At 37.2% G+C, this 24,040-nt stretch overlaps 2 protein-coding genes across 2 annotated transcripts; one reads left to right on the top strand and one right to left on the bottom strand.

Moving 5' to 3' along the window:
- The first annotated feature begins 57 nt into the window (after positions 1–57).
- LOC115954649 lies at positions 58–3,140 on the top strand. Its single transcript, XM_031072560.1, has 2 exons — positions 58–164; positions 2,433–3,140. Exon 2 carries the CDS (start codon positions 2,468–2,470, stop codon positions 2,897–2,899), a length of 432 nt encoding a protein of 143 aa, XP_030928420.1. The 5' UTR covers positions 58–164; positions 2,433–2,467; the 3' UTR covers positions 2,900–3,140.
- Positions 3,141–3,598: 458 nt separating this feature from the next.
- LOC115955831 (serine/threonine protein phosphatase 2A 59 kDa regulatory subunit B' gamma isoform-like) lies at positions 3,599–9,704 on the bottom strand. Its single transcript, XM_031074193.1, has 2 exons — positions 7,981–9,704; positions 3,599–4,313 (listed from the first exon to the last, which is right to left on the bottom strand). Exons 1-2 carry the CDS (start codon positions 9,232–9,234, stop codon positions 3,924–3,926), a joined length of 1,644 nt encoding a protein of 547 aa, XP_030930053.1. The 5' UTR covers positions 9,235–9,704; the 3' UTR covers positions 3,599–3,923.
- Between the last annotated feature and the right edge of the window lie 14,336 nt (positions 9,705–24,040).

Below are 24,040 nucleotides of genomic sequence, written 5' to 3'. Positions count from 1 at the left end.
GAAGTAATAGGTCACTGCTAGGTGACTTAACAATAATAGCTCACGTGGAGCATTGGATAAGGATAAACCTTGTCTTAACAATAGGGTTTTACTTTCAGATTTTAGAGCCACTGCTACTCAAGGCTTGCTCTTTCGTCTTGGACTCTGCAGATTATATTCAACAGGTAAAATATCCACAAATTTCTTCTTCTTTGTTTTGTTTAGTTTTATTGATAATCCTTGCTACAATTATAGTATTTCTGTTTTCTTTGACCTTCTGGTTGGTTGCTGGGAAAATGGAAATGAAATCAAAATTTGTATATTAAATCTCTGAATTGGGTTTTAAGAATTGGAGAATCTGAACCCAAAAAATGGTTCTTTTAAGCTCACTTGGGTCAGAGTTTTAGCAACCAAAGGGTGGTTGAGATTTTTGAACTCAAGTCTTCCTTTTTTTCTTGTCCCTTGATGATTTTCCTCTTCTAATCTGATATTAAAAGTAGGTAGTAATGTACTGTGAGAATCTTCTTGAACTTTGAATCCTCTACTAGATCGTGTAAAATGATGCTTGAGTAATGATAAATCGTTATACTTTTAAGAACACTTGTGTCGACAACTGTGCCTGGATATACTGTTATTTTTCTGAATTTTCATAAATGGCAACACTGATTTTTGGATTCAATTATAGGCATAAGCCAGAGAATATATTATATATGTGTATATGTATATGCACTGTATTTTTGTGGAAAACTTGGTTGTTTGAGGTGTACCTATAATAATCTTATATGCATTTTTTATGGCCGTTCCATATTATATTCTTTGAAGATATGAATGAAATGAGGTTGAGGATATTGAGACTTTTCCACCATCAATTATTCAATCACCGTCTATGCTATACAAATTTCAACTTACAATGAATAGCATAGATCTGTAGTTAGCCATTTATTATTATTTTTTAACAGATGTAGCATACATCATCCCTCTCTCACATCTTAGTTATATACAACCATTACACAAAATACCACCAGTTGGGAGTTGGGATGCATAGGGAAAATGCTGAAGTAGAAAGGAGTGCTTTGCTATCAATGCCATAACTTTTATTATTGGCCAATGATGTAAGGAGCACCAAAGTCATTTAAGATTTTGTTTTTGAATTAGTTTTTAATGTTAAGGATTTTAAGCTAGGAAGCACAAACACGGGCATGGACACGAGTACGGGTATGACACGACAATTTTTTTTAAATTAGGACACAACACAACAAGCATACCCATGATAATTAATTATTAAATCTAATTTTATTTATATTTTTAAATATTGTTAAATATTTATTTTTTTCATATAATGTTAAACATATATCTATTTAACAACAATGATGAATAATAAAGTGAACTCATGAGTAATAAATGATGTTTAGAATTTGAATACAAACTACAAATAAGATCTAAAAGAGTAAATAAAGATAACTAGATGAGTGTTCAAGGTTGAAACTAAAAAGAAATAAAAGATGGGAAATGCTAATGATTACCCTTAAAGTATTGGTTAACAATCCATTTAAAAAAAGTTTTTATTAAAAAAAAAAAATTAATGTTTTAACAGTTTTTTTCATTTCTCATAAAAGTGGTGTCAAAACTTTCCTAAAATGGATTGTTAACCAATGCCCTAAGGGCACTCGTTAGCATGACCCATAAAAGATTAGTGTCTCTCTCATGTCCCGCAATTTTTCCACCAAAGAAAAAAAAAGGCACGGCTAGGACATGCATGTAGAAGTGTCCTAGACCTATCCCGTTAATGACATGAGTACGGCACTCCAAATGAAGTGTTCGTGCTTCCTAGATTTTAAGAGATTTAATTAGGTATTTTTCATATTGGTGTAATCCCTAAACTCTATTAAACTAGTGCTCTTGTAATCGTGAAAGACATATGATTTGAAATAAGAACATAATGAATTGAGAATATGTACACCTCTTTTGTTTGGTGGTGATGTCAAACACCCTTAGGTGGTGATGCCAAGGATTTAGGTAGATTATAAGTGAAGAAGCCTAGGGTTTGTTCTGTTTATCTTCTATTTTATGAGTTGAGAATATGTTCCTCTCTTGTTTGGTGGTGATGCCAAACACCCTTTAGGTGGTAATGCCTAAGGTTTCCAGGAATATTTTAAATGGTGAAGCCTAAGGTTTGTCCTGTTTATCACGTTTGTTCCTTGTTTATCCTATTTTCCTATACTTTCCTGCATCAGCCAAGTAAAGCTATTCCAAGTATATACATGCAATGATGCAATGTTGCATCGTGCTGAAGGAACAGCATATGTTTCATTCTTACTTCCTTGGCGGTTGGCACAAAAAGGAAATACACATGCCAATGGTGTCTATCCTTGGGAAGTTTATTAAAGCACAATGTTATTAACCACTCTGAAATTTCTCTAATATTTTGAATGCAATTTGGCCTTCATATGCAGGTTGAGCAAAATAGAGGCAAATTTTGTATATAGGCATGGCAAGCTTGATCATGGCCCCAACCTTCAGTTCCTTCTCCATCAACAGTAGAAGCAGAGACTTCAGAAAGTTAAACATTAATATCGGGCGAAGTCATGGTATAAAGGCAATGCGGATAGAGAAATCTCTGGAGGAATTATACAATGTGAGCGTGGAACGGAAAGTATCACCAGAGCGACTGGCAGAGCTTGGGGTTTCAAGATGGTCAGTATGGAAGACTGGCAAGTGCAAGCTGCCCTGGGACTGGCAGGTGGACCAATTGGTTTACATCGAGGAAGGGGAGGTGAGAGTAGTGCCTGAAGGCAGCCAGCGGTTCATGCAATTTGTTGCTGGAGATCTTGTTCGTTACCCCAAGTGGTTTGAGGCAGACCTCTGGTTCAATGGTCCATACCAAGAACGTTACAGTTTTAGAGCATACGGTGATGATTGAGAACTCATTATGTCAAGTCATATGGAGTTAGTTTTCCCTTCCATATGTTTTTTATTGTCTATTCCCAGCACGTAGTTGAACTAACGTATACCAGAATCAAAAGATTGGTTTTAGATCAATCTACTATATGGTTCTGAATGTGTCAAGTATCCATCAGAAAACATAATGACTAATGGCAACCAATTGTCCACGTGAATAGAAATCAGTCAAATGCTAATGACACTGCCTCAAGTTCAAATTACCCATAATACAAGCTTTTGGTGAACTTCTATTTGGTTTTCCATGGCAAAAGAGGCATAAAATTCTGCAAAAGAAGTAAAGGCGGCACAGGAGGTCGTATAACTCTATAGTACAGCCTAATTATGATTATTCTAGCATTGCAGCATACCAAGCGCAAGCTTTCTAGGTAGTACCACTAATCATTCAATAAGGACATTACATGAATTCTGGAATGTGGCACGTATATTACAGAGAGCCCATTCAGGAGCAATTTCTTCAAACCGAAAAGTGCAGGACCAAAAAATTAAATCCAAGTTACCCAAAAACAAAAACAACTAGGCCATGCCCTTGAAATTTTGAATCAATCAGCCAACTATTTGGTCTGCCAACCGTAGGACACTGTTTTTAATTTTTTGAAAATAAATGATATACACGTTTGACATAAACACAACTCAGAAAGGCTACAAAATAAACAAAGGCTATAGCACAAAAGGAACTATCTTTTTGCATCATTACACAATAAAATATTAATCAAGTAGAAATCCGAACAACTACCTCTATAAACCAAATTCCTTATGATACATAATCCATGGCTGAAGAGGAAAGGAATGAGCCAAGAAAAAGCAAGGACAAACCAATATCCTCAACACCTCACCAATTTTTCCTTTTCAGCAGATATTACTACAATAAGAAACCCAAGAGAACTTTGGACAAACAATCCCTAAATTGTGTTGATTGGGTTCCACAACTTATGTTCAATCATATATAAGAAAGGTGAACTCTTGCAACATGCGTGTCCTGTGGCTTAATTACTGCCAGTAGCCAGAGGCTTTGTGCTGGTAGCAATGGCAACAGAAGAGACAAATCTAGAGACAAGAACAGCCTCATTGCTTACAGCCTTAGAGGCTGCCACATCTTCCAGGCGCTTCCAGGTTGATTCCCTTTTCTCCTGTGTCTCCCTCTCCTTGACTTCATCTTCTTTGAATTTGACCAAGCACTCATCAAAAAGTGTTTGATCAGCATCTGAGAATATTTTCCTCACATTCAACGTCAAACTCTGAACAGCCTGGTTCCAGTGACCCCGTGTATTTCTCTCCAAAGCTGGGAAAATTATCGGCAGAATAACTTTACAGTTCTGTGTAATTAAATTCCTTATGTGATCGTTATTCCACAGGAACAATGCACGTTCAGCTACCTGCCAGAAAAACCAGTGAAAACGTGCATTTAGGGATTTGCTCTCAAATTTTGAATGAGGCAATGTTTTCAGAGAACAAGAAATGCAATAATCTCAATTGTCTTTTTTAATTAAATCACTGAATGCTTGCAGAGCCAAATAGCAAATAAGTTTCTGGCTGACAAGTTGATAATTTATATTGAAAAAGAAATCACTAAGACTTACCAATGAGCTACAGCTCAAGTAACGCTTCCTCTTCCCATAATAATGAGATAGAGGTGAGGTTGTGAGATCAAAGAACCACTGGGTGAATAACATATCAGTTAAAAAGGAAATTGCTAAGACTTGCACTAGATGATAAAAGATAGATTTTATTCTATGGGAAATTACCGTTGTGCATAACTTTGAAGGAGATACTAAGTCTTTTTAGGATTTTTTTTTTTTTTTTTTTAACATGTTTATAGCAAAAAAAAACAAAAACAAAAATTATTTTTATTAGAGTTTAGCAAGATATGATAACTCCTCTTGAAAGATTATTTTTTGTAAATATATATATATATATATATTTATATATATCAAAATTGATAGCTTTGTACAGTGTATAATTACCATTGTATTTTTGAATGTATGTGCTTTAAATTTTTCTCAATAGGTTTATCATCAATACCATTGTTTGGCCCCCAAACAAAAATTTTCGTTGCACTCCTGCTGATGTCCTCATCTAAATTTTGAAGTGATATTTTCTCAATTCTTTTATAATAATTATTGGTAAGTTATACACACACCCAATAGATCTTGAATCTACAACCCCGCCCTCCATCCCATTATTATGGTAGGAGGAAATTCCATTTGAGCTAGAGCTCATTGGCAATATTTCCTCAGTTCTACAGCACTCAATCTTGGAAGAAAATCAGAACTCAGGATAGCTATAATTCCATTGAATTATTATTTTCAGACTACCTGGAAAGATGGTCTAGAATGGAGAATTACAATCAGATAACTTTGAATTATATCATAATAAGAAAACACCTCAAAATAGAGAAAAGCACCAACAATGCATCTATAGCAGAGAGAAGCCTTCTCTAAACAAAAAATTTCATCTGGATGTACCTCATTAGGGGAACACCAGATATGTCATTTCCCCTAACAGAACTCATACCATGGATTTAGAAAAGTAAAATTAGGACTGTGAAGCACCCTATGGGAAATGTGAAGAAGCTATAGAAAATATTTCTCAAATAAAATATGTTAAAGAGAGAAGGATATCTTCAAGAATTTGGGGCAGAATCCCTACAACATTGAAGGCTTGGAGGGAAAGCCGGACTCCATTGCAGAATACTTAGGTGTGCATTTGAAGTTATGTACTGGGAATCTGGGATGAAATTCCTATCTATATACATAGATATCAGGTTATACCGATAAAATAAAGACATTAATTTCTTAGCGTATTTTATTGAATTTGCATTATAATTCTTTGCATGGAATAAAATTATATTTAGACTTTAACTTCTTCTTTTTTTATTTTTTTCTTTTACTTCTTTATAAGTAAAAATAATTGGACAAAGTTTAGCAACATACTTGGTTGATCTACTATTAGATTACATTTTCTTCTTATATCCTTCATGCTTGCAAAATTTCCAAAATATCAAAGATCAATAGCTACGTCACCAATCAAAGTTTTAAATTTCAAGTTTTTATAATCCAAAATTATGCATAAAAATTAAGTTTCTGGATCAAATAGTAAATAACATCCGATTAGGAAAAAATTTGACATATATGTTAAGAACATAAAGAACATACAATCCAATGATTAGATTTTCAAAATATGTAGTCATGTTAATTTTTTTGTGGTAGTTGTTAACCTTATACCACAACCAATTTTGTAACCAAATTTTGTCTAAAATAATTTTATTAATACGAGACTACCTCGTGAAAATAATCATGAAGTAGCCTAAAAAAATACAAAAGGAAAACTATTTTCACAAAGTAGCCTAAAGAAATACAAGAGGAAAACTATCAACATATGGATCGAATCTATGAAAGAATTAATAGAATTACTATCCATGAGACCCGATACAAAAGACCACTCATAAAGAGAACTAATAAACGATGCTTGTAATTGGGTTGATGTGCACTCCACGTATTCAAAGGTACGCTGATTTCTTTCCCTCCATATAGTCCACATCAAACATAAGGGAGTAAGGTTCAAATATCGGAGTTAGGTCCCTTACTCTGCCACTCGCATAATAAATTAAGAACCGTCTCCGATAGTACCTCTGTAACGACCCAAGAAAAAGCACTAGCCACATCTGCGCTATACCTCAAAAGGACTAGTCACAATCGAGGCTTTTTGTAGTTGTTAATAAAGCCCAGATCTACCCAGTAAATACCTGATGTGGGACTCATCACACACCCATACATATCACACAATCAATCAAATTGGGTCATCACAATCTCCCCCACTTAAATCCATAACGTCCTCGTTAGGGCCCACTTTGTGAGTAGTGTCTCTGAGCCCACACAAAGTTACAGGTCGGCTCTAATACCATATGTAACGACCCAAGAAAAAGTACTAACCACATCTACTATACCTCAAAAGAACTAGTCACAATTGAGACTTCTTGTAGTTGTTAATAAAACCCAGATCTATATAGTAAATACCCGATGTGAAACTCATCACACACCCACACACATCACACAATCAATCAAATTGGGGCATCACAACCTCTAAACCCCAAACATCCTAAATATCAAACTCCACAACTCAAAGGCCACATTAAAATGAATCAAGAAGTGATCCATGGCCTCTCCACTACATCGGCGCATACAACACCAACTCTCCATTGAGTAACCCCTCTTCGTGAGGTTCTTGCAGGGAAGAATTTTCCCACAAGCCACTGTCCACACAAAGAACGAAACCCTCATAGGAGCCTTGTCTCTCCAAATGGCTTTCCAAGGGAAAGACATAGGTGGTGAGCCCCGTAAAAACTCATAAAATGACAGTACAGTAAACTCCCCATTACTCTTTAACTTCCACCTCATCCTATCAATCCCCTCCCTGATGGGAATATGAGAATCTAATAATGGAAAAATGAAGCCACCGCAGCAACCTCCCAATCAATTTCTCATAAATTCCACACACCAACTCCTCCTACACCACTCCTCATGTCTCTCCAATAATGATTCCATAGAAGCATTCTTATCCACACTGGTTTCAAACATACTCTACACACCAGAAGAATCTCATTATCCATCTTCTAAACTCAATTTCAGTGCTTTAGCATGTCAATCAGATCATTACAATGCCAATGATCATCTCAAAATAATGTACACAAAAAATTTATCACACATCTAAGACGTTGAATATCCAAAGATTCAGACTAAAAAAAATTAGGAAACATCATAACCTCACTCTTTAACACATTCAAGGGACAACAAATTGGGTGTCAATTGAAAGAGTGAAAAGCCAAAACCCCAATTTAGAATCTCAGTGTTATTATGAAAGCAATTAAAGTTCCATGAAAATAAGGATCCAATAATGTTATATGAGAAGTTTAAATTGTAAAAGAAAATAAAGGACAGAAAGCCTGAATGAGATGGAAGGAAAATGCCAAGGAAGTCCGTGTGATAGTACATATTAGGAAAAGAATGCCAAAGAAATATAAAAAGAACATTCTAAAACAAGTACCTGAAAATGTGAACTGTTGAGGCAGCGCCCAATTTGACGGAATAGAGGGACCATGCAGCGCTGAAACTCTGCTCCTTGGGTGGCTTCTAGAACTTCCTCCAATTCACCAAGGAACATAACCTCTTTTGAACTATTAGTTACGGGCCAATACTTTAAAAGACCTCGAATTACAGTATCAGCCAGCTTGGCATCTTTCTCCACAAACTGTGTAATGCAATATGAGAGTTGCTGGTGGTACATAGATACGCACTTTGGCTTATGAAGGGGAATCAAAGCGCGGACAAGGAACAGCTTGTGCTCTTCCTTCAAAGGCAAAGCAAACCCATTAATAATACTGCCCAATATCTCAAGTAATTCTGCAATCCCGTTGTGCTTCTCCGTCTCAAAAATGAAACGATAGAAGATATTGTTGATAGCTTTCCTAATGAATGGTCGATGCACCATGAATTTCCCATAAATGCGGTGGAGAATCGTTTTTAAGTATTCTCTCTCTCTCTGGTCCTCAGAATCAAACAAGTCAAGCAATTTCAACACAAAAGAATGGTCAATGTATCTTTTAGCAAGCTTGGCATCTGTCTCTGGCGAAGCCACAAATCTCAATAGAAATTCATACACAATTTGAAGATGAGGCCAAGCGGGTTCCATGGCCAGTTCCTCCTCTTCTGGGTCATACATTTCCGGAACCTTACAATCATGATTTGTAGATGGGAGTGATCGAAACAAATTAGTCGCCACCATCTTGGTGATCGCCTGCATTGCCACCTCATTGAACTTCGAAGTTACCGATGAAATATAATCAACAAGATCAAGCAAAGTTTGCCGCTTAACATCCTTCTCTTTAAGATTCTTTGCAGAATCATTGAAATCGAACACAACACAACACATATTCAGTTTCCTAATGAAGAGAGACTGCTTTTCTGAACTTGAAACATCCCGAAAACTCGGCAAAGCCTCATATACCGCTGATGACAAGGCAGGACTGACTTGGGCCACAACGCTAACAGATTTTTTCCCTTGATTCAACTTATTCATACCCGAGGATTGAGAGGCAAGAGTCCCATTGCTCGTGCGCCCCGAATGATTCATGGATTTCGAAGAAGCTGAAGTGGGTTTTGAGCCATTAAAGGAATTGGGTCCACTAAACGAATTCAATGATGAATTGGCATTGACCCCTCCATCATTGTACAACTCATTATGCGAATGCGATGATTTTGAGGGTTTTCGAGGTAGTTTTCCGAATATCTGTTTGATCATATCTACAAAAACCTAAACCTAACTCTAATTTGCCTAACCAAACTGTCCACCTAGAATTAGCTCAAAACAGAGGCATTCTCAAAAGTCATGAATATATAACATAGGGGATAGAAGATGGGCCCCCAAAAAAGTAAATAAGAAGCAAAACCCTAATACCTAAATGGGTCTTTGCATTTTAAGGCTCAGAATTTAAATTTGCAAAGTAGATTCAAAGTTAGGGTATTAAGGATTGAGGAATAGAAAGAGGGTTGTGAAGGAATTGACGAGCGAGAGAAGAAAAAGGGGAATTACTTACATTGATGACATGGTTGAAGGGATCTGAGAAAACGAGAGAGAACCCAAGAAATTTTGAACTGAAAAGTACGATCTTTCCAGTTCATAAACCCTAATTCAAGCTCTTTTGTGTAGCTTTGGCCAGTTGGATTGAGAGAGAGAATGAGAGAGAGAAAGGTAAATATCAATAATAGAAAAAAAATTTTAAAAAAATAGATAATACTTTTTAAGTTTTATTAACAATTATAGCGAAGCGGCAAACTTTTTTGACTAAAATCTATTTTTTTTTTCTATAAATAAATAATAATAAAAATAAAATATAATTTTATTCAGGAAAAAAAATAAAATCTAATTTTTTATCAGTAGTATGTTTTGTTGTACAAATTAATGGATAGTAAGGCTTATGTCTAGTTTTTTTTTTTTGGCACTAAACACGCTACCTTGGGGATGCATGTTTATATAAATAAATAAATAATATTTTTTAAATGTTATTACTAAATTATCATAATAATTATTGAGTTATTTGAAGTGAAAAGTGAAAACTATAATTATGGTAATATTATTGTAAATGACTAAAACAATTAAAAATAAATATTAATATTTATTTTAAATTTAAAAAAATTGTAATAAAATTTTAGTTAGGAATATAATTTTAAATTTTTGGAAACTTAAATAATGGAGTTTTACACACCCATCCTCACTCTAGTATTTTGGGGATACAATCTCATCCAACTAGGGGGGTGGCACATGTAACTTAGCAAATTTTTGTAGTTACGATAGAATTTCAATTTATAATGTTTGTTCTATGATAATTATTTTTTACTAGCCTCATCACACACGCTCTGCACATGCGATGAGAGTCTTTTTTTTATTTTGAGTTTAATGTAATTTTTTAATTTGAATTTATCTATTATTAATGAGGTTATACAGGAATGAATTTTTAAGAAATTAAAATTTAAAATTTGAAATTGAGTAAACTGCTGGTGTGGGAGGGAGGAGCCCAAGAAGCAAGGGCACGTGGCATTAGAACACTCGAGGAGGCAATTGGGTCACACTGTCCATCGAATTAGGTCTAGCCCAAACCAGACAACTAAATACCAGAAATCAAGGGGAGTATCCAGTCCTAGGAGTCCGAGGAGCAAGCTTCCCTCGAGAGACTTGGGTCCCATCCCAGAACCAACAAGATGAAGGGCTGAGAAAGAGAGTAGAGACGTGTAGGTAGGGGAAGGAGGAAGCTTCTTGATAAAGCACCCATCACCTCCGCATTAAATGCAAGGAACTAGCTCCACCTGCCGCATTTAATGGCAGAATGACCCCTAAACAGTGTACTCACAACTTGCAACCTACTCTACCACCACCAGCAAAACAATGATGGGACAAGTATCCCAACAAGGATATTTAGCAATCCAAGTGGAAGGCTAGGATGCAACCCCAGCAACGATATAAAGGAAGGAAGCTCCTCCAAGCTTGCGGATTGGAAAAAGTAGAGAGAAAGAGAGAAAAAAGCAATCACTATAGAACCGAGAAGCATAAATCAATAGAATTATACTCCTTGGCCTGACCGAGGAAGAAACTTAAAGAAAAGAAACCTACCTTTCTCTTTATCATAACATTTAAACTATGTTGTTGTTCTTGTCAACTTTCTTTACTTCAAATTACTAACCCGAAACTAGCAAAGGCATTAAAGGTTGATCGTAGCTATCCACCTCTACAAATTAATTGTAACTGGCCTCCATCCAAGCCCACTCCTGTATTAAGGGTCAGGTAATTTTTTTTGACCTCATACAACTAAGTTTAATGTGTGCTAGTTTTTAGGGGAAAAAAAATGCATCAAACATGTGTGAGATATATTTAAATAGAGAATGCTAATTTTTAGGAAAAAAGTTTATTTGGTAGTTTTTTTTTAAATTTGTTGATTTATAATTTTAACCCTCTTTTTATTTTTTAAGAATAAGAATTATTTAATTAAATTAGGGATATTTTTGACATTTTTCAAAGCCATAACTAATTTTTTGAATCCTCTTAATATATAGAGATAATCAAATTTAAAATGCCAATTAGTTTTTATATAGATAAAATTCGAATTTCAAATCTCTTTTTTTTTTTAAACAAAAAAAAAAAAGTTCCAATTAAACTAATTAGAATCGACAGTATAACTTACCTTTGCACTCACTTCTTTTGCACTTTATTTCAAAAATAAAAAATAAACACAGAAATTGGAGTGGAGGTTCAAATGTTTAGTAAAGGTCCACCGGCCAATGACCTGAGCTCAAAAATTCCTTCTATGCCCCCATTTTTGAAATGTCTATGTGTGAGACTAGTGATGATAATATTCTATGATGCAAAATTGGACCCAACTATGAAGGTGGGTTTGGGTCCCATTTCCTAGTGACTTTGGAGTAAGGACTGGGATTTAGTTTTGGTTGACTACTTGACTTGGAACACGCCGAGGTTGTTAGCATGATTTTGAAACTCTGAGTCTCCGATGGTTTAAAGAACCAAAAAAATAAAATAAAAAAGAAGCTCAAGATTTTTAAGTTCAAACTAGGATTCAACTACAATTAAACCGTGATGTGTCATTTATTTTTTTAATAAATATAATTTAGAAATTGTTTTTATATATAATAATTTTCCATATCTGACCAACACAAAGCTTCTATTCTCGAATGAACATAAACCAATGTTGACTAAGTTGGTTCTCAGTTGACCCGATTAGAACGTCCTATCTAGGTTTTTAAAACATTGGTTAATAGTGGAACCACTTATTGTAATGTGGAACTTATTTACAATAATTTGTGAAGTATATGAGATTCCAAAAAATGTTTTTCATTATTAGAAAAATGGAAAGCGTTTTTTACTCTATTGGGCTAATTTTCTAATAGCCACTTAAACATTTTTGTTGGGTTGCATTTTCTATCCTACCAAAAAATAAATATGAAAAATGTTTTCTATAAAATATTTTCATTAAAACAAATAGAGTGAGGGTCCTTTTAGGACAGTACCCAGGCCCAAGTAGAAACAAGGATCTTGGGCCCTTTAACAAGGATCCAGGGCCCTTTACTTGTTGTTTGATGGACTGGGCTTGGTTCACCGCAGCTAAATCGGAGCTGATTACGAACCAAGTTGTGCGCAAGTCACATAAAGCTCCTCAAGGCAAAATGCGATTCCTCCTAAACAATAAAATACCATTATAAGTCTTTTAGTGTCATAAATTGACCATTTACTCTTACGAAATAAGTAAAATAAATATTCATAATATTCACAATGAGAAAGAGATTGAAATAGAGTATTTGAGACTTATCTTTTATTGTATAAACATTTAAAAAGTTCCTTCACTTGGTACCCCGGGCGTACTGTCGTGGTTCCTAGAGGTACAAGGCCTGTAAGAACCCAAAGTGCTGATTTTCTGAACTACACAATCTTTCTCCATGCTTATGCAATGGAGTTTTGTCCTTTCCCTTACCTCTATGGGTCCTACATAAGAACACACTATACAATACACATATCTTCAAATAATTGTTAGTTTCTTAGATTAGGATATACATTTTAATACATATACATATTGTTGAGGTCTAAAAAAATCACAACACCTAGGCCCAAAAAAATTACAAAGGGTCATAAAAAGTAAACCTAAGAAAAGGTGGTAAGCCCAAAAGGCTTGAAGCCCAAAAGCCATAAAGGGACAAGCCTTAAAGAAAAAGAAGGAAAAAAGGCCCAGATCAGAAAATTGAAAAAAGACCAGTGCTGAGTCGGGATCCCCAGAGGATGCCAAAGGTTTGGGATCCACGAGACGTATAACCCAGTTAAAATAGGATTAAGACAGTTCAAAGGAAAACGCCAAAAGAAACACAAGAAACGAAGGGGAGAAATGTCCTTCTCGGGCACTAGGGGCAGCAAGAAAAACAGAGAGCTTACAGTAACCATTCACAATGCAAGTGAACGGTAACTTAGGGAACCAGAATGAGAAGATATAAAAAGGGAAGTAGTAGCAAAGACCTTCGAACCAACAGAAATGGATTCCGCTCACTTGGGAAAAATAACAAAAAAGAAGGACGACCAAAAAAACTAAATCATAAGAAGTTTTGAGGAACGGGCGTACCCTGGAATGGAAAGTCAGCCATGGGCTTTTAAAGAAACAGCATCAAAAGGAGGAAAATATGAAAAACAGGGAAAGGCTAAACCTTCTGGGTGATGGGCACAAAACGGCCTCTAGTACCTAGGGAGCATAACAGGGGAATCAATAGTTCCCCGAGACTCTAGAATAACTCTATAAAAAGGGGGGAAAGTAGCCGGCAAAAGGGCAGGGGGATTTTTTGTAAGAAAGCAATAGAAAATCACAATAAAATCATTGAGAAAACTCTGTCAAAAAAACTCAAAGAAAGTAGTGAAATATCTCCCGACATCCCAGAAACAGCCACTATAGCACAAACTTGGATTCAAAATGATTCAAACTTTACAAGTCTTAGAGGCTTGGATAGCCATCAAAGTTTGTAATTTTTGAGCTTATTTGAACCTTGTATCACGTCTCAGTGAGCACATTTGTAATCCACAACTAAGAAAAACTAATGAAGTATTTCTTATTAATTTGAGGATCCCTAACAATTGTTTTGTGTATTTCCTAATTACTTTGCATACTTTTTACTAGTTTCATTAATATTCAATACAAATATTCTTGTTTTGCTAGTTTATTTATATTGTAGGAAGCTTGCCTTATGCACCACTTAATTCTTAAACAGCCCCTTTAACTACGATGAACCAAGTCCAGTCCACCAAACTACAACTATTTGGTCCAGGATCCTTAGGCCTGTGTGCTAAAGAAAGGATCCTTAGGCCTGTGTGCTAAAGAAAAAGGCACTCTCACACATATATGTAAATGAATTTTATGAGAATGATTCAGCCACAAGGAACCTGACCCCAATTCTCACAGACTTAGTGCATTTGCATAAGGCTTGTGGGATTTGGAACTCAAGTCCAAGTGATTTTACTTAGGCATTGCCTTCCAGGATAGTCAGGTGAGAATAATTTTTGTGTGAGAGAATGATATCTTATGTGTGCGTGTTTTGGCATGTGTTTCTTTGGAGGCTAAATGTGTGTGAGAGTGACTTTTTCGTGACGCTCAGGCCCAAGGATCCCGAGCCTAAATGAAAAGGAGGATTTGGTGAACCGGGCCTTGACTCACCGCAGCTAACAAGCTGTTTAAGAATCAAGTGGGATGCAGAGGATGCTCCTGACAATATAAAAAAAAGACAAGCAAGGATATCGAAGAGTGCCAAAGATTAACAAGGTAAATTCAAAAGGAAAGAAACAGGATTAGCAAAGCGATAAGAAATTAATGCTGAGGGGATCCTGGGAAATATGAAGCATGTTTCATTAATACATTATCTGTTGGATTACAAAAAGCTTACTAGGACGTGATACAAGGTTCAGTCAAGCTCAAAAATTACAGTCTTGAATGGCTATTTCAGCCTTCAAAACTTGCAAAGTTTGATTCTCGTTGAATCCGAGTATGTGCAATAGCGGCTTTTACAGGATACCGGGAAGCAATATTTGTTTTTCCCTTAGTATTTTCTCTTCTCCACAGATTTTTCTGATAATTTTTCTAGAGAATTTCTTCTTTCTTATGTTTCTCTCTTTTTTTCGCTGCCTCCTCTTCACAACCCATCCCCTCCTTTTATAATGGAGTTTTTTGGTCTTCCCGGGGAACCGTTGGTTCCCCTGTTTTGCTCTTTTGCAAACAGAGCACATCCTGTTCCCATCGTCTCGGTAAGTCCCGTTTCCGTTTTTTTCTCATTCTTTCCTTCTTTCAGCTCTGATTCTTTTGAAAGTTCCTGGTTGGCCATCTTCTTTGGGATGTGCTAAGGTATGCCCTTCTCGGCATCCCCATTTCTAGCGTCTTCCACTTTTCCCTTTTCTTTCCCATTTGGGCGGAATCCTGTTCTGCCATTTTTGAAAGTCGTTTGTTATCATTCTTCTTCCCTGTTGTGGTTCCCCGAGGCTTTTTCTATCTGTGCCATGAGAGGTTGCTCGCGTTCTTTTTGCTTTTGTTTCTTGTTTTCTTCTTCTGTCTTTTTCTATCGAGCTATCCTAGTCTTCCTTTGTCTTTGTGCTTGAAGGGATCTGCGCCTCTTGAAGGTTCCTAAGGAGCCTTGCTTCTTATCCCTTGCCGTGATCCTCTTTTTTTTGGATGCTTCTTTGTCTGGGCTTCAGGATCCCCTGCACTTTTTTATTCCTTCATGGGTTTCCTGCATCTGCTACTTTGGGCTTAGCTTGATTTTTCCTTTTGGGCTTGACTTATCCTTTTGGGCTTGACTTATTCTTTTAGGCTTCCTTCACTATGATCCTTTTTAGACCTCAACACTCTCCTACTGATGCTGTCATAGCTTGGGACGCGGGCAGCCTTTTTGTCCTCATGGTTTGTGCCGTCCTTATGGTTCTCTGTAGCAGGTCAGCAAACTGCGTGATACATAGATTTTCAAGGTTGAGCCTTATTGAAGGCTAAAATTTCACAAGAAAGCCCATTCCATGAAAAGTAAAGAAGGCTCAATTCAAGCAGCAAGAAGAATCAACATTAAGACCCTATTTATGTTCAGATTTCCAGCAAAAAGGTCATTAAAAAGTCCAGCAAAATCCAGTGAAAGAACAGGGCCGGGATACCCAGAGGCTGCTAGAGGCCCGGGATCCTTAGGTAATGCAGCACAGTTACTATGGGATTGAGACAGCTCAAAAGAGGTACCACGAAATACAAGAAATGAAGAACAGAGATGTCCTTCTCAAGTACCCAGTGGTGCAGCAAAGAATCAGAAAGTATAAAGCAAACATTCATGAACAAAGGAGCTGTACCACAAGGAACCAAGAATGAGAAAATCATACGTAGAAGCAACTGGAAGAGAACTTTCAACCCAGCAGTAAATAATTCCAACTATTTGAGAATAATGACAGCAAGGAAATACAACCGCAGCTAAGTCTGAAAAGTGAGAAATCTTGAAGGAAGAGAGATTGAAGGCTAGTTACTCAAGGACGCCCCGGAATGGAAAGTCAGCAAGTGACTTTTAGAGAAACAGTATTAAAAGATGAAAACCATGAGAAAAAAGAGAAGAGACCAGCCCCTAAGAAAATGTCACAGCACGAGCTCTGAGGGGCAAAAGAGAGAAATCACTAGTACCTCAGAACCCTAGAAAACACGCTATAAAAGGAAGAGAAAACCCATGTTGAAGGGGGGGATTTTCAGTAGGAAGAATATTATAACAGAGTCATTAGAACTCTGTAAAATTTAAGAAAAACAGAGGAATGTCTCCCGGTATCCCAGAAACAGCCACTAATGTCTCCCGGTATCCCAGAAACAGCCACTATAACACATACTTAGATTCAAAAGGATTCAAACTTTGCAAGTCTTAGAGGCTTGAATAGCCATCAAAGTCTGTAATTTTTGAGCTTATTTGAACCTTGTATCACGTCTTAGTGAGCACATTTGTAATCCACAATCAAGAAAAATAATGAAATATCTCATATTGATTTGAGAATTTCTAACAATTACTTTGCATATTTATTTATTGTATTATCTTCTTTTACTGCTTCTTGCTGCTCAATACATATATTCTTGCTTGTAAAGCTGAGTCCTTGTCCAAGCAAAGCCACTCAGACTTGAGTTCCAAATCCCACAAGTCTTGTGCAAAAGCACTAAATCTGTGAGAATTGGGGCCAGGATCCTCGTGGCTGAATCATTCTCATGAAATTCACTTACATATATGTATATGTATTAATATATATATATATATATATATATATATCCTAATCTAAGAAATTAACAATTATTTGAAGATATGTGCATTATATAGTTATTCTTGTGTAGGACCTATAGAGGTAAAAGGAAAGGACAAAACTCCATTGCATAACAAGCATGGAAAAAGATTGTCTAGTGCAGAGAACCAGAGATTCTGGGTTCTTACAGGCCTAATACGCCCCAGGATCCCACGACAATACGCCCTAGGATCCCATGACAGTACGCCCAGGGTACCAAGTGAAGGAATTCTTTAAAATGTTTATACGATAAAAGATAAGCCTTAAATATTCTATTTCAACCTCTTTCTCATTGTGAATATTATGAACATCTATTTTACTTATTTTGTAAGAGTAAAGGGTCATTTTATGATATTAAAACACTTATAATGGTATTTTATTGCTAAGGAAGAATCGCATTTTTGCCTTGAGGAGGTTTATGTGACTTGCGCACAACTTGGTTTGTAATCAGCCCCCATTTAGCTGCGGTGAACCAAGCCCAGTCCACCAAACTACAACTATTTGGCCCAGGATCCTTGGGCCTGTGTGCTAAAGAAAATCAGCACTCTCACATTTTGGCAACTCCACTGGGGACTGGGAAAAAGGAGAGGAAAAAAGCAGTCCCTTCGCAAGCATGGCTCCAAAGCTAGGAAATACCTAGAGGAAGGAAAATTCCTCTTAGTGCACTCAACATCAAGATCCCAAAAGTGCGGGTTCCTCTAACAAATGTTCTACCGAGGGACTCTATATGGAATTTTGGGGAACTTCCCAACACAAGATAAGTTTTATGCATCATTATTTTCTCCATTTTATATTTTGAACATAATGGACTGAAATCTATGGTTTTCAAATGGATAGTTTTCACTATGTTGCATGAAAGCAATAGAAGTAGACACTTGTTCTACACAATATAGAATCATAGATAACTTTGGTTGTCATGCTCATCCTCCAACTAAATGGATCTCATTTTAAAAATATTCATAAACGATACTGCAATATTGTTTTATTTTAACTTATTGGTGGTTGAGACCATGTTGCAAAATGGTTTTGACATTGATCAAAAGTTCACAATGTTTTGAACATGGCATGGGATTGGCTGCTAATGACTCCACACCCTGAGCAATAGAAAGGGTAGGAAGGAGTGATGAGAAGAAAGCTGGTCAGTTTGATTAGCATTTATGCAGTCAGTTTAGTCCTAAACTTTGAAGTCCAAAACTTGAAGATGCCTGTTAAATGAGGTATTGGTGGTGTGAAACTACTTTGTATCATTGGTCTCCAAAGGCAACTCACTGGTTTCATTAAAACTTAACTAATACTAAAGGTGGTTTAAGAGTACAGCCAACCTATAGAGTACAACCAAAAGGTTGAAAAATAAATATTGAACTCAGCTAGAAGAAGCAAAACCTTTTTTCTCATGAGGATTCTACTCTTTACAAAAAGGGGGTAAGAGGGGTCATGTAATAATATTTTAACAATCAAAACATTGTCTCATTATTAAAAAAAAATGGAGAAGTGTGCCAAAAAAAAAAAAATAGAAATTGATGAAATGAAGATTGTATGAGCTACATAGTAGAGAAATGGCCCCACATTTGGGGGCTAATGTATTCTTTCTTTAAAAACAAATTCATGATATTGTTTCATTTGTTTAAAAAGAAAAAGAAGAAAGAGAAGTAAGTGAATCAAAGAGATTTGATGAAATGTAAATTACATAGCAAAGCAATTTCCTCACGTTATTGGGCTAAATAATTTTGCAGCAACTTGATAATAATATCATATGGTGCAAGTTAACAAAATGGACAAGTTCCTTGGCTCCAACTATGGGTTTAGCAAAATGGAGTAGTTCCATGATCCTAGCAAAGCCTTAGAAATCCTTGATCCCAGCAAAGCCTAAGAAATCCTTGGTCCCAACAAATCTAAGGAGATCCTTTATTCCAGCAAGGTTGAGTACATTCTTAATTCCAGAAAAGTCTAAGAGATCCTTGACTCTAGGAAAGCAAAGCCTGGGAGATCCTTGATCCCAGCAAAGCCTAAGAAATCCTTGGTCCTAAAAAATCTGAGGAGATCCTTTATTCCAGCAAGGCTGAGTACATCCTTAATTCCAGCAAAGTCTAGGAGATCCTTGACTCCAGGAAAGTAAAGTCTGGGAGATCCTTGATCCCAACAAAGCTGAGGAGATCCTTTATTCCACCAAGGCTGAGTACATTCTTAATTCCAGCAAAGTCTAAGAGATCTTTGACTCTAGGAAAGCAAAACCTGGGAGATCCTTGATCCCAGCAAAGCCTAAGAAATCCTTGGTCCCAACAAATCTGAGGAGATCCTTTATTCCAACAAGGCTGAGTACATCCTTAATTCCAGCAAAGTCTCAGAGATCCTTGACTCCAGGAAAGCAAAGTCTGGGAGATCCTTGATCCCAACAAAGCTGGGGAGATCCTTGATCCCAACAAAGCTGAGGAGATCCTTTATTCCAGTAAGGCTGAGTACATCCTTAATTCCAGCAAAGTCTAAGAGATCCTTAACTCCAGGAAAGTAAAGCCTGGGAGATCCTTGATCCCAACAAAGTTGAAGAGATCCTTAATTCCAGCAAGGCTGAGGACATCCTTAATTCTAGCAAAGTCTAGAAGATCGTTGACTCCAGGAAAGGAAAGCCTGGGAGATCCTTGATCCCAGCAAAGCCTAAGAAACCCTTGGTCCCAACAAATCTGAGGAGATCCTTTATTCCAGCAAGACTGAGTACATCCTTAATTCCAGCAAAGTCTAGGAGATCCTTGACTCCAAGAAAGCAAAGCCTGGGAGATCTTTGATCCCAACAAAGCTGAGGAGATCCTTTATTCCAACAAGGCTGAGTACATTCTTAATTCCAGCAAAGTCTAAGAGATCCTTGACTCTAGGAAAGCAAAACCTGGGAGATCCTTGATCCCAGCAAAGCCTAAGAAATCCTTGGTCCCAACAAATCTGAGGAAATCCTTTATTCCAGCAAGACTGAGTACATCCTTAATTCTAGCAAAGTCTAAGAGATCCTTGACTCCAGGAAAGCAAAGCCTGGAAGATCCTTGATCCCAACAAAGCTGGGGAGATCATTGATCCCAATAAAGCTGAGGAGATCCTTTATTCCAGCAAGGCTGAGTACATCCTTAATTCCAGCAAAGTCTAAGAGATCCTTAACTCCAGGAAAGTAAAGCCTGGGAAATCCTTGATCCCAACAAAGTTGAGGAGATCCTTAATTTCAGCAAGGCTGAGTACATCCTTAATTCTAGCAAAGTCTAGGAAATCGTTGACTCTAGGAAAGTAAAGCCTGAGAGATCCTTGATCCCAACAAAGTTGAGGAGATCCTTGATCCCAGCAAAACCTAAGAAACCCTTGGTCCCAACAAATCTGAGGAGATCCTTTATTCCAGCAAGGCTGAGTACATCCTTAATTCCAGTAAAGTCTAGGAGATCCTTAACTCCAGGAAAGCAAAGCCTGGGAGATCCTTGATCCCAACAAAACTGAGGAGATCTTTTATTCCAGCAAGGCTAAGTACATTCTTAATTCCAGCAAAATCTAAGAGATCCTTGACTCCAGGAAAGCAAAACCTGGGAGATCCTTGATCCTAACAAAGCCTAAGAAATCCTTGGTCCCAACAAATCTGAGGAAATCCTTTATTCCAGCAAGACTGAGTACATCCTTAATTCTAGCAAAGTCTAAGAGATCCTTGACTCCAGGAAAGCAAAGCCTGGAAGATCCTTGATCCCAACAAAGCTGGGGAGATCCTTGATCCCAATAAAGCTGAGGAGATCCTTTATTCCAGTAAGGCTGAGTACATCCTTAATTCCAGCAAAGTCTAAGAGATCCTTAACTCCAGGAAAGTAAAGCCTGGGAGATCCTTGATCCCAACAAAGTTAAGGAGATCCTTAATTCCAGCAAGGCTAAGTACACCCTCAATTTCAGCAAAGCCTAAAAGATCGTTAGTTCCAGTAAAGGCGAAGTATTTCCACGAATCCAGCAAAGTAAGATGGTTGTGAAAAAAAAAAATGGAGGCATCCGGAAAATGGATAGAAGTTCCATAATAGCATCAAGAGAAGGTGAATCAAGCATGATTCAACAACCGCCCCATGTCTGGGGGGCTAAAGCCTATTATGCAGTGGACCTTAAATATATTTTGAAGAAAATCAATAGAAACAATATATTGCAAGTCAGCAGCAAAATCAATATTATTGAAAGCTCAACAACTATACAATGCATCTATCATTTCTTACAGCTCAATAATTGGGCTCACCTATGGAAATAACAAGATTTGGAGGAGATACAGAGACCACTGGAAGACACCTACAACTAGCTCTAAAGGCCAACCATGACATCACAACTATTGTCTAATCCTTTCATTGTATCACTAGTACGTGAAAGAGGGATTGAATGGGAAGCCCATAAAAGTCACTGCCAATCTTAGTCATTTCATCCAACACAAAGTAAATTTTGTGGAAAATATACTTTATGGTGAATAAGCTCCAACTGAAGAATATCCCATTGTTAGGATCCCGGGGGGCTCCCATCTCTAGGATCCCGGGGGGCTCCTATCCCAGAAGAAAGAAGCAATACCCATGGTTTGAGAGATGCCTTGGACAGAAAAAGACAGAAGGAGGAAGGTTAATATACTGCTTATGAAGGTCCTGGAGAAACTTACAGATATAGAAAGGAAGGAATAAATCCTACCAAAGAAAAACTAGAAGAGGTGAACTTAGGGGCTGACCCAAAGAACCCAGGGCCTATCCTAATCAGCAGTCAGTTATCAGAACAAAATATATATATATATATATGAAGATTTATTGGTGTGAACTCCTTCAAACTAAATAAGGCGCGTCCAAAGGATAAATTTCCTTCGCCTAACATCGATCTCCTCATAGATCCAACGAAGGCAACAACAATATCAACCATGAAGAGGCATACCACGATCAGGGAACTCAAGAGCTTCTTAGAAAAAGTTTCTTACATTAGGAAGTTCACACCAAGACCAACCTTGGTCATTAGTGGACTATCCAAACTGTTGAAAAAGGGAAATGTTTTCATATGGGGAGATGAGCAACCAAATGTCTTTCATAAAACTTCAACAGATCATGAGTCATTTACCTACCATATGGGTACTAGTCCATGGCAAAATCACTATTGTTGTACCTGGGATCTTGATCCCAAGCATACAAAGCATTGAAGGACACTGAAATGAGGTATCCCAACATAGAAAGGGCGTGTATGGCAGTCATGCATCTCAACAACTGAATCATTACTTTTCATCCCACCAAATCCTATTGGTGACAAGCTCTCATCCAATAAAAGCCCTCCTCAATCAGCCCTTGCAATCTTGAAGAGTAGCTCGGTGGTTAATATCAATTTCCCAATACAACATAGGTCTAAAGAATCCCCAGAGCTATCAAGAGCTAAGCTGTAACAAACTCACTGACCCAGTTCCCCGAAGAAGAGAAATTCCTATTAAGTGAGAAGATCTCTAAAAAAGTAGTAGCGGTAGAGATCCTTGTAAAGAAACAGACTATAAGGTTTGTGAAGACAGCCTTCAACGAGCATGCCTAGAGGAAGCCATCCTCTTCCAGGATCCCCGTAAGAAGATCCTTCACTTAAAGAAAACACTATGACAGAATCATCTTGGTGGGGCTTCTGGCCACCAGTTCACTAGTGAGAGCAACCTTAAATGACTTTTAAAAGAAGATTCTTTCCATAAAGAATTTGTTCACAGCCAAGAAAGGATATTTTAGAAGATCCTCGGAGAAGAAGAAAAATCCTCATCCCTTTAAAGAAAAGAAAAGAAATCAGTTCAGTAAGCCCACTTGAAAATGAGGGGCTACAAAGGAACTTTTTCTGAAGATTGAAAAATTCAATGGTCATGAACAAATTTTCCAAGTGGCATAGCCTAGGACTTGGGAAAAGGCAAATTTTTCATGTACCTAACCCAGAACTTGAGCAAAGCACAAATTTTCCAAGTGGCATGGCCTAAGACTTGGGAAAGGCAAATTTTCCATGTACCTAGCCCAGGACTTGAGCAAAATAGAAATTTTCCAAGTGGCATGGCCTAGGACTTGGGAAAAGGCAAATTTTCCATGTACCTAGCCCAGGACTTGAGCAAAACAGAAATTTTCCAAGTGGCATGGCCTAGGACTTGGGAAAAAGAAAATTTTCCATGTACCTAGCCCAGGACATGAGCAAAACAGAATTTTTCCAAGTGGCATGGCCTAGGACTTGGGAAAGGGAAAATTTTCCATATACCTAGCCCAGGACTTGACCAAAACAGATTTTTCCAAGTGACATGGCCTAGGACTTGGTAAGAGGAAACTTTCCATGTACCTGGCCCAAGACTTGGCCTAGAACAATTTTTCTAAATACATGGCCCAGAAATTGGCCGAGAGCAAAAGTTTCCAAGTACGACCAAGAAAATGGTCAAAAGCAAAAGTTTATGGGTACAAGCTGTAGCACATACCAGCAATAGGTAAAAGTGTAGATTGTAAGTATATCCCAGTCTTGGCTACAACTTGTAGCACATACTAGCACTGGGTACAAACTGTAGCACGTACCAGCAATAGGTACAAGCCATAGCACGTCCTAGCAAAGGATGCAAATTGTAAGCAAAGCCCGACGAGGGGTACAAAGAGAAAGAGCCTTGAGTGGGTATGAAAACCCAAAAGTGGGTGTGTAAAGTGCACAAGATTGACCTCCTTGAAAGGAATTGGTTCAAGGGAGCCTAAAGAAGCAAGGAAGGTGTAACTCAAAAAAAAAA

The sequence above is a fragment of the Quercus lobata genome, chromosome 8, assembly GCF_001633185.2.
Source record: "Quercus lobata isolate SW786 chromosome 8, ValleyOak3.0 Primary Assembly, whole genome shotgun sequence".
In the NCBI taxonomy this organism is placed as follows: Eukaryota; Viridiplantae; Streptophyta; class Magnoliopsida; order Fagales; family Fagaceae; genus Quercus; species Quercus lobata.
The sequence above is the reverse complement of the archived record's forward strand: the minus strand, read 5'-3'. Positions and strand labels throughout refer to the sequence as shown.

Excerpts from the sequence above, each read along its gene's own strand:
- LOC115955831 (XM_031074193.1), bottom strand. The coding sequence starts at position 9,234 with ATGATCAAACAGATATTCGGAAAACTACCTCGAAAACCCTCAAAATCA. Across the intron at positions 4,314-7,980 it reads TCAACAGTTCACATTTTCAG|GTAGCTGAACGTGCATTGTT; the intron begins GTACTTGTTTTA and ends TTTTTCTGGCAG.
- LOC115954649 (XM_031072560.1), top strand. The coding sequence starts at position 2,468 with ATGGCAAGCTTGATCATGGCCCCAACCTTCAGTTCCTTCTCCATCAAC.